At 40.7% G+C, this 11,802-nt stretch overlaps 1 protein-coding gene across 1 annotated transcript in view; it reads left to right on the forward strand.

Annotated features, from left to right (window-relative positions):
• Nucleotides 1-2,337: 2,337 nt before the first annotated feature.
• Nucleotides 2,338-11,802, forward strand: part of LOC116686280 (ubiquitin-conjugating enzyme E2 E1) — a gene marked incomplete at its 5' end in the record, with an annotated part of 79,936 nt that continues 70,471 nt past the window's right edge. The window contains one exon of the mRNA XM_032511254.1: nt 2,338-2,487. Coding sequence (XP_032367145.1) covers nt 2,338-2,487 — 150 coding nt within the window. The remainder of the gene's footprint in view (nt 2,488-11,802) is intronic.

Consider the following 11,802-nt stretch of genomic DNA (forward strand, 5'->3'; position numbering starts at 1 on the left):
TGCATTGAAGCAACTGCCATGTGATTGGTTGATAAGATAATTGCATTAATGAGAAATTAAACAGGTGTTCCTATTAATACTTTAGGTGAGTGCATTTGTTTGTATGTATGTATGTATGTATGTATATATGTATGTATGTATGTATGTATGTATATATATATATTAGGGGTGTGACAAGACGCTTACTCCACGAGACGAGACACATCACGAGATTGGGTTCACGAGAACGAGACGAGACGAGATTTTTTAAAAAAAATTAAAGAAATCCTCGATGAAATATATGAATGGAAAATAGTTTTTTTATTCAACTGAAAAATCACAAAATGCAAAACAATTTAGGTGCATTTTGAAATCAACTATAAATGATGAATGTTTTTACACTTTTTTTTTTAGTATTTAATGAATTTATGCAGTAAAGGACGTGCAAACACTGCAAAATGTTTTGTATAAACTCTACCAACTGGCTTCTGCCCTGTGCCAATTTCACACGAGGAATCTGACTCCTTTCCACAAACCGAACATAAAAAAATACAGTAAAATAAAATTGATGTGTATAACAGAAAAATAACACTTTAAATGCAACAGTAAGTGTATCAATAACCAAGTACTGCTCTCTCAAAACTACAAGTGCAAACAGAAACAATTTTTTTCTTCAAGCATGAAAAAGAGGAAACTACACAGAACAGCCTAAATATGGTCATGTTCTTTTTCAAGAATATAGCATGTCGCTGTTTCCACAAAATGTTGCCACACAAATGATTAAAAGTGGCAGGGGGATCTTCAATAGTAATTTCACGCTCCATCACCTGACATCCCATCGCCTCACGAGACAACTTTTCACCTCGACGAGAAATCTCGTCACGTTTTAATCTCGCGAGATCTCGTAAAACGAGATCACGTCACACCCTTAATATATATATATATATATATATATATATATGTATGTATGTATGTATGTATGTATATATGTATGTATGTATGTATGTGTATATATATATATATATATATATATATATATATATATATATATATATATATATATTTATGTATGTATGTATGTATGTATATATGTGGGTTGCTCAGTTTATCCCATTTTGCAGCAATAACGTTGAAGTGATTTGAACAAACAAGAGAAATGTTTCTTTTTAGTTAAAACAGATGTTGACAAGTATTGAAATTGGGAAAAATTAGAAGCTGAAAAAAAGGTAATGAATTGCTATATATTTTATATATTATAATTTTTGGCACAAAAGGCAGTTTAGAGATGGGTCTATAGATGCTTTGAAGTTGGTTTTCTTAGAAAGTGGATGAGCATGTGCATGTTTGGTGTCAGAGTAATAGAGCTGTTATGATAATAAAAGATCCAGATCGGCACCATATCGTGGTATAACCAAATCTGCAAGTACTGATCTATAAACATTGGCATTTAAAAATATATTTGACACACAAACAGATTCCTTTAAGTCACATTAGGCCACCGTCTCCTGCTGAGCAGAGCAGTATATTGTCCCTCTTGTCCCCCGTCGGCCCCAGTGCACTATGGCTCTCCAGACTATTTTTATCCATGTCGGCATCCTCTCCCCGAACGGATCCCACAATTCCTCTCTGTGTCTAAACGCACGCTGACAAGAAATAGGTCTGCAGTAGCCCGGTGCTTTACAACGAGCCGCTGTTTCACATGAACAACTCCACTCACACTCTCATCTTACATTTATGTGCCTCACACATGCTCGCGCTCTCTCTCTCTCTCTCTCTCTCTCTCTCTCTCTCTCTCTCTCTCTCCCTCTTTGTGTGTAAATGATGAAAGTAAAAGTAATACAAGTCACTGACAGAAGCATCTGGCCTAATTCCAATTGAAATGGAATTGGATTAGTTCCTCTTTTCTTTCAGGTGTGTGTGTGTGTGTGTGTGTGTTGTGTGTGTGTGTGTGTGTGTGTGTGTGTGTGTGTGTGTGTGTGTGTGTGTGTGTGTGAGTGTGAGAATCATGGCTGCTGCCAACAGTAAAGCACTGATGAAGAATGAAGGAACGGAGCTGGCCTGCAGATCCCAGACAGATCAGTCATCCACATGACATTGATCATACTAATCATTTCTCCTGGCCTACAGATGCAGTCTTTGTGATATACACTGTAGTAATGTTGCGTAATCTTCTAATGGATAAGAACTTTAAACGGGAGCTTTGTGCGGCTGATTTAACAGCTGATAATCACACACTTTATTTACTCACTTCCTTCCTGCTGCAGTTTAAATGTAGAAACAAGATTAGAGTGTCTTTTCCTCCTCTCTAAACGCCTGCTGGTAGATTAAATATTTCCCATTTTCTTCCTTCTCCTCTTTCATTTTCATGATTGCAGCGCTGGTCCCAAAGGTGACAACATCTATGAGTGGAGGTCGACCATCCTGGGCCCCCCAGGCTCCGTGTACGAGGGGGGAGTGTTTTTCCTGGACATCGCCTTCACCCCAGACTACCCCTTCAAACCACCCAAGGTGAGTGGTGCCCTGCAGCTGTGCAGCACTGCGCAACCCCACCCTCCCTCCCTCTCTCCCTCCCTTCCTCCCACCCTCTCTCCCTCTCTCCCTCCGTCCCTCCCTCCCTCCCTCCTAGAGCTTTTAACAGTGTCCCCATTGTCCCAGCGGGCTGTCAGCTTTAAACCCTGTTGTCCATCAACAATCAGTGCATCTACATGCAGTTTAAAAACCATTATATTCAGGTTAAGGCAATACCCCGACTTCTCCATCAACATGTAAGCTCTCCTAACCCGATCAACAGACCTAGAGAACTCCTTCAGTACCCAGGGGAATCCTGCATGTGGACACCTTTATGCCCGTTGACAAAGTAACAAGTGACAGCAGCACAGAGAGCTGAAGCAGATCGGAAGCCAAATGATGGCCCTATACTTTTTATTTTCGGGATATTCCTACAGTGTAATGTTAAAAGAAAAAGGCCAATGGTTATCTATCTTTTTCTTATTGTCAATAAACCCTAAAAAAACATTGAAAGCACATTGGACCATACAGAAACTGTGAATTCTTTTAATAATGTCAAGTGAGCACTTTACACTAACCCTGTCATGAAGCACAACACCTGTAACCATGGTAACCGCACAAATCAAAGATGGCTTAGAGCACATGAAACATTAAAGTTGCAAAAAACAAAAACTTGACTAAATTGTTTTTTTTAGTCAGTTTTAGATGAGTTCACTACAATGTGACTACACCTAGTACATTTTGGTCAAAAGAGGAGAAGTCCATCAAAATCAGGAGCAAACCTTAATACTGCTACAGATGACATAAATATTAGACAAAGAAGGCTCAGTAATCTCCTGAAACAGCTGGTCAGGGCCACAGTGCACTTGTTGGGGACTATTTTCATCAGTGGATTAATCCACATTTGGAGCTCCAGTGAGTGTACATGGGATTGAGTGAAAATAAACTGTGTGTGTGTGTGTGTGTGTGTGTGTGTGTGTGTGTGTGTGTGTGTGTGTGTTCATGTTGATGGTAAAGTCAGCCAGTGCAACAGTGTGACTCACTGATCTGTTTGTAATAGTTTTTAGACAACAATGGAGCTCTATGGCACAAGGGAAGAAGATAAACCAGGCTTTGATACACACACAGACAATAACTTTTAGTAGATCCATTCACTGTTGGTTCGGCTCTGCTCATGGGATTTGCTGACAATAAGAAAACCTTTTAATTGTTTCTTGGTATTGTGTCCCCTTCTGCATTCAGCGTCATTTGGCTTCCCTCCTGTGTGTGTGTGTGTGTGTGTGTGTGTGTGTGTGTGTGTGTGTGTGTGTATTTACACAGTAGACTGGCTGATGGCGGTTGCCACCTCCCTCAGTGTGAGTCGGGCTTCTGATTTTGCCCTGGGTGTTGGTTTCGAGTCTTAAAATAGTCCCTCTTTATCAGCCAATTACAGACCTTTAGTAAAAGTACACAGATATTTTAGGATATGTGTCATATTTATCCTGTTTTAATATAGATTATTTAGTATGCAGAGGCCCTTGACTTGCTTTGGATTATGGTTATGCAGGGAAGGAGAAAAGAGAGAATTCACCTGAGACACCTGGAATGAAAAGATTGTCCTGAGGGTAATGCTCAAAGTCAGGTCAGGAATGATCTAGGGATTCAAGTTCTGGGGACTAGGGATGTCACGAGAGCTGGTACTCCGGTACCAAGTCCATGCCAAAAATTCAGAATTAATTTTTCCTACAGTACTGCTAGTCTACAAGTTACCAGGGGAAGCAATTCTTCCGGACCTTACGGGGACAGAAAATACACCTTCAAGTGTCTGCCGCTAAATGCAAAGAAGAAGAACAGACTGTAGCGCCTGTCAAGGCACAATATGATGAGTCGCGCACGTGCAGAACGGCAGCCATCTTTGACAGCTAGCTATGGCTACATCACTTGGACAAAGTGCAATATCAAAAAGGAAAGACGTGTTTGTTCCTCGTGAGCATTTGAAGTCAAACTCTTTCCTAAACGGAACCGTGGTCGCCGCATGGCGCTCCTGAAATACTCAAGGAAGGACATGGGATTTATTGTGTTGTTTGTGTTTTTTACTGTGGTATCAATTTGGGTATGGAGAATGGTTGATTTTCATTGGCGTTGGTATTGACTAATAAATTTCATTAAGTAATGGAAATCCAGCATTCACTTTTACGTTTCTTTTGGCCAAAGACATGACATTGTAGGGTAATCGCTCCAGTAGCTGTGGACCAGAGATGCAGTTGTCTGTGTCTTTGTGCTTTAATTCCAGGAAGTGATTAAAAGTACAAAACCCGGATACTTAAATGGCAACACGGAGACAGCAACCATTTTTTTCTGTCACATCACTTTGTTCAACATCTCTTACAGCAATCTGCAGACTGCTAAACATTATGTCATGTCTGTCTGTTTTTATCCTTATGCACCGGCAACAGAAGGCCAGAGGCATCATGTTTCCAGGTTGTCCGTCTGTCCATTTGTACGTACATACGTCTGTCCGTCCATCTCATACTCTATTCAGCGCCATAACTCAGAAACCAAAGGGGAGACATTTGGTTTGATACTAAATTGGTGACACTAATCTTGATTGCATAGATCTGCTGTGCTGCCATGTTGAAGATGTGTGTGACGCATCCACCTTTCACCACAAATATACACTCCATACCTTTTCCACAGTTCTGCTGTGTGGATGACTTCCTGATGCTTTCTTAGTAACTGGTTGGTATGCACTATGTTTCATATGCAGCAGATTATGCTGATTCTACAGTGGTAATTAAGGTAAACGATAAATTATGAACGATAAAAAAGGGGCAGATGATCAGTCTGCGTACAGTAAAGGCAGTGAGTCTCGTTACCTGATTTGATTTGAGAAATCTATATGCAGTTGCATGTCATTTCTGACAATTTGATAAACAAACATGTCTATTATGATGGACTAAATGAAACCCCAATCAACAAAACTGCTTAAAAAAATAATATTCATATTTTACCACAGTTAAAATCACCGGGATGGTGAAGTGAAATAAGCACTCCTACTCAAGTATTGTTCTGCTTTTTCAACAGATGTTTGGTACATTACTATAAAACACAGTTGGAGAGGATTTGAAGTGCTATTTGTATTGTCAGTTGTGATTTTCCTTTTGGGGTTTGCTAAAACCTCCTTGGGGGAGCCAAAAATTCCACTATGCAGGACAAACCCTGATTGTAAACCAGAGACTCTGCAAATGGAAACTACAATTACCCAGAGAAAAACAAAAGAAGTAACTTACTACACCTGTAAATGCAATAAAACTTGATCTATGGTTTGATTCGCCATTTCATGCTAAATACTCTACTGTTGTTACAACACACCAACCGTATTGTGAATTTTGACACAGCCTTGGGTATTTGATTTGCGGTATGGTGCGAAACATGACTCCCATGAGCAAGTTTCTCCTTATTCGCTCCTGACCAGCTCAAACTGCCTCCTTCCTGGCAGCCCACATTAGGGGGAACCGGAGCCCGTCTAAACTCTTGGCATCCTGCTGCCTTGTTTTTCCAGTCTGGCTGTGAGCTGGTCCACCCAGCAGCTCACCGGCTCACAGCCACCAACTCGACAGCTGCAGCTGCTCACTGCCCTGGCTCACACATGATGTTAGGATGATGACACTGATACTCTTAGATAAAGGTTGAATGCAAATATTCTGAAGCAAGGACACTGCTTCAGAATATTTGAATAGTGGTCCTCAAAGGTTCATAACCCGTGCTTAAGTTGATTAAAAAGAGGAATTAAAAAAAAATCCTCTTTTGGAAATTGAATTAATTCAAAATATTAACCTTTAACAACACCAAATTTCCTTTTTGAATGAATAATATATTGTAAATAAATAAATGTTCTTCCTTAAAATACAGGGTCATAAGTATACACCCCCCCATGTTAAAATACAGGGTCATAAGTATACACCCCCCCATGTAAAAATACAGGGGGCATAAGTATACACCCCCCTATGTTAAAATACAGGGGGCAGAATTATACACCCCCTATGTTAAAATACACGGTCATAAGTGTACACCCCCCTATGTTAAATACAGGGGCATAGTATATACACCCCCTATGTTAAAATACAGGGGGCATAAGTACCACCCCCTATGTTAAATATAGGGGCATAAGTGTACACCCCCCTATGTTAAAATACAGGGGCATAGTATCCACCCCCCTATGTTTAAAATACAGGGTCATAAGTGTACACCCCCCTATGTTAAAATAGGGCATAAGTATACACCCCCCTATGTTAAATCAGGGGCATATGTATACACCCCCCCTATGTAAAAATACAGGGGCATAAGTATCCACCCCCCCCTATGTAAAATACGGGGCATAAGTATACACCCCCCTATGTTAAAATACAGGGGGCATAGTATACACCCCCTATGTAAAAATACAGGGCATAAGTACACCCCCATGTTAAAATACAGGGGCATAATTAAACCCCTTGTAAAATAAGGGATAAGTATACACCCCCTATGTAAAATACAGGGGCATAAGTATACACCCCCATGTTAAAATACAGGGCATAAGTATACACCCCCCTATGTTAAATACAGGGGGCATAAGTGTACACCCCCTATGTTAAATACAGGGCATAAGTATACACCCCCTATGTTAAAATACAGGGGCATAAGTATACACCCCCCTATGTTAAAATACAGGGGGCATAAGTGTACCCCCCCTATGTTAAATACAGGGGCATAAGTATACACCCCTATGTTAAAATACAGGGGCATAAGTACACCCCCTATGTTAAAATCACGGGGCAAGCATACACACCCCTATGTTAAAATACAGGGGCATAAGTATACACCCCCTAGTTAAATACAGGGGCATAAGTGTACACCCCTATGTTAAAATACAGGGGCATAAGCATACACCCCTATGTTAATGTCCCTAGAACAGGTTTTTTTAGCAAGCATGTTTTATTAAAGACCATTTATTTCCTGGTCGGGATACTTTCTGTAAAGTTCCTTTGGCCTTTGGAATTAAAATACCCCCCCCCCCCCCCCACACACACACACACACACACACACACCTCATCACATACCCTTACCCATACCTAGTGATAGGCATGGTGTTATTTCAGTTAGCTTAATAGCCGGTTTGATTTGTATTGAGAAATGATTTAATGGAAAGTTCCCCATGCCTCTCTCTATGTATGGTGAAGGGTATGTGATGATGTTGGGTTATCTATTTATTTTTATTTATTATTATTTTTTATTTTAAGTTTTTTTTTAAATGGCATTGAGATCAATTTCCAAAAGCTGATTTTTTATTCCTCTTTTTAGTTAAAAAGCATGGGTTCATAAATGCATGAGTCCATTTTAAGGTTCAGCAGAATCACCCAGTAACAAGCTGAGAGATTAGACTCGTCTAACTAACCTTATCCCGCTCTATCGACTCTAATTTCCTCATGGCTTTGAACTAAATTCCGCTGCACGCTTTATCTTCCTCTGCATGATATCATTCTCATTTTCAAACGGCTTAACGTGCCATGAAGAGCCATAAAGTCAAGCTTAGACATGTGGATGATCAGCCACTCAATACATTCCCTCCTTTAAACCAAACCTTACTATTCTGTCTCGATTAAGATATGGTGGATGATTGCCTTGTCATAAAACTAACTATCAGTTCATTTGCTTTTCATTCCGTTTGCCTAAAACGACTATTAGATGTGGACATTGTAAATGAAGAGAACTGAGGTAACGGTAGAAGAACGTCCTTAGGGCGCCCAGATAGCTCGGATGAGTTTTGATGAGGATGGCTGTGTATGAGCTACTACAGATAGATGTAATCTGACCAGCACCCCGTGGCTTAGCATCTAGTGTATGGAAGCATATGCAATTCCCGTAGGATTTACTTCACCCTCCGCCCAAAGAGAAATAAAAACAGACACAGCGTATGCTGCTTCCCTGTCACCACTGGTGTGGCAGCATTTAGACTCCCCTGTAAGGGAGTTATGGAAACAAATATATCGATTTTAAATCAATATCGGGATATGATACTAGATATTGTCTTAGATTTTGGATATCGCAATATCATAATATGGCATAAGTGTCTTTCCTGGTTTTAAAGGCTGTATTACATTGAAGTGATGTCCTTTTCTGATCTTACCAGACTGTTGCCAGGCTTGTGGCCCCTGAGCACGCTGTGTGTATAGCTGTCCACTAATCCTAATACCTAGGAGGGGTTAAATGCAGTAAAAGAATTTCACTACATTGTACTGTGTGTATGTGACGATTAAGAATAAAGTTGGACCCTTTTGTTCTAGCTGTTCTTTTATTTGCCTTTTCCCCACTTAGACATTATGTCCATACCGATGATTATTTATCTGAAACTAAAATGTGAAGATATTTTGTCAAAGCACCGATGTCAACCCTAGAATATCGCCGCAGTGTTGATATTGAGGTATTTGTCAAGAATATTGTGTTATCTGATTTCCTGATTATCGCCCAGCCCCACAAACAACGAAGGTAGCATGTGGGCTCCAAAGGATTCTTCATGGTGCATTCACGTGCATCTCAGTAAACAAATGTTGCTTTCAATTGCACTTGATTAATTTAGAGACAACTCAAACTTTGGTTGTAAAGTACCATTCTGCCATCTAGGGGCTCTTATTGTGGCATTGCCGTAACTGCTAAAATTCATTTGCTGGATATATTCATATTGAGGAATTTTTTGTTTCTGAGAAAGCTGTTTTTTACTCAGAATAAGAGCTGTTGGGACACAAATTGAGGATAAACAGGTTGTGTTTAGAGGCTGAGAGATGAATCCATGATATTGAGCGAATGCAGGATTAGACCTGCAGCTTTTGTTACGCGAAGGCATCATCATAATCTATTATAATCTATTACAGGCTGTTAATGAGACCACGGATCTGTTTCATCGCTGTTGGGCTGCCAGCATTAGCATGCCACCGCTAACCCGTCTCAGCGGAGGTGTAAGAACAGGAAGCGGTGCAACACAGACACTAGACCTGCCCTCAACCAGGCGCCATCAATCACCCAGTCTCCCGTCTGCCTTTTCTTGTCACATCTCCGGAAAGCCTTTGATGTCATGAAAAGCAGGTTCTTTATTGCTCTGTCTATCAGGAGTCAGGCAGTAACACCAGCGTGGAATGTGAGCAAGAGAGATCCGGCTTGCAGGCGAGGGTTGTTTGTTTCTCATATGTGAGATCTGAAGGGAGGAAAGGCGAGTTAATGAGATAAAAGAGATACAAAAGGGAGGAAGGGGAGGAGAGGCGGCAGTCTCAAAGCAAGCAGAAAGGGGGATGGAGCATGAGGTCAAAGGTCAATCCTTAATGATGCTGTGCTCCGTGTGCTGAGTTCTACAGGACTGTCTTCACTTTAATGTGAAGTAGGGCTGCAGCTATCGATTATTCTAGTAATCCAGTATTCTACCGATTATTCCATCGATTAATCCAGTGATCAGATAAGAAATGCTTTTGCTTTATAGTAAAAAGCAATAGTAAATGTATAAAACACAGGTTTCATTTTTAGATATACATACAATATACAGTTACAGGAATATACCTTAATAGTTTCACGCACTAGCTTCGTGGGCCACCCTGCTCCTGAATCTGGTTGCCAAAGTACTTTTTTGGTGGCCTAAATGTAAATCTTTTTTGCCCTTCATGCCTCTGGCTTTTTATACTGCATACAAAAAATCTCTCAGACGGCTGATGTGAGTGAAGATTAGAAAGAATGAAGAATGCAGACATCATCGGCATGGTGCAATGACGTCATTCATGTGCAAATTAAGCAGCCATGTGCACGAGGCGCTGGTTAAGAGAAAGGGGCTGCTCTGTGTCCACAGCAGCTTAGTTTGCAGTGGAGCATGGTGTAGTCGCTGGACGAGTGACTGCATGCCTTGTGGAACTTATCCAATCTGTGACACACTGTCCAGAGTTTTGGGGAGCAGGTTATAGTGGAGATTAGAGATCTACCGCTATAAAAGCGTCACCTACTGACCAATCAATCCTCGAGTGATAATGGCGTCACAGTTCTCAGAAGATCCGGTGGAGCTCGGTATGTGGAAAGGCTTATTATGGATCCCACGGAGCTTCTAGGCAAGTCCCGCCCTACGAAGCAGCTTGATTGGTTGGGGTTAGGCATTGACCTTGAGTAGTTAAGGTTAGGAAAGCCGATTGGTCAGGGCATAGGACCTGGCATAGGCGTGCTTTCCATAACGCCATAGTACGAGTTGCGCTCTGAAAAACTAGAACATTTAGAGACTGACAAAACCTGTAAACACTCCCTGATGGCTGTCTTTATGAAAGATATAGATTTTCAGCGGAGGGATTGCGTATCTTTCTCAGCTTCTTGAGCCACGTGTTGCCAACGCGCCCAGCGGTTTGAATGATGTTTTTATATTTGTGTGTATATATATATATAGCGATTGTGGAAGCAAATTTATATATATATATAAATTTGCTTCCACAATCGCTTCCCACTGTGTAATTATGTTTTTTTTGTGACTTCAATTCTCATTTAGTTTTACGAGCCGACGGCATCCCAAACCCTCCTACTTTCATCTGTGAGTTTCTAACAGACTGTATAAAATGAAAGTTCTCCAAGCTCTGCGATGCTCTCCTTCTCTTCAGTGGAGCCTCTATGTTTACAGGCCTGTGGTGATGAGCATATAAAATAAATCTATGTTTGGTACTGCCAAGTTGTTTAGTTTTGTTATGGTCAAAAACATTGTGGCAGAGAATCGTGATAGCAATTATAAGCCAAAAAATTGTGATTTCATATTTTTCCCCGAATCGTGGAGACCTACTTCGTAGTACAGGCCTCTGGTCAGCACCAAACATCTCCAACCATCAAGCTCCATTATCCCCAGAACCCAACAGTACCCCCGGCACTGTGGGTTCTGTCTGCAGACGAATGTGGAAAGGTCCATTTGGGAGCCGTGTTGTTTAAAATAGATAGAATAGAATGTGAGGAGTGTTTTCCTACAGCAGTTTGCAGGACTCATTTGTTCATTAATTCATTAATTCATTCATTCATGCATTCATTCATTCATTCATTCATTCATTCATTCATTCAGCTTTATTGTTCGACTCTGCGTGCCTACACCCGGAATCCTGCTAATGGGAATACCCCAGTGTAGTTAAATCCAACTATTCTAGTCTATTCTAATCTGATTACTTTATATTCTTGTGCATGCATGTAAACATAGTCAGTTTATATCTGGAAGATTTTATTTTTATTTTTGAAACTGAATTTGCTACACAGGGAGTGTGTCAAGGAGGACATGGAAGGGGAGAGAGGGGGGAATGACAT

This window comes from Etheostoma spectabile, unplaced genomic scaffold (genome assembly GCF_008692095.1).
Source record: "Etheostoma spectabile isolate EspeVRDwgs_2016 unplaced genomic scaffold, UIUC_Espe_1.0 scaffold340, whole genome shotgun sequence".
Classification (NCBI taxonomy): Eukaryota; Metazoa; Chordata; class Actinopteri; order Perciformes; family Percidae; genus Etheostoma; species Etheostoma spectabile.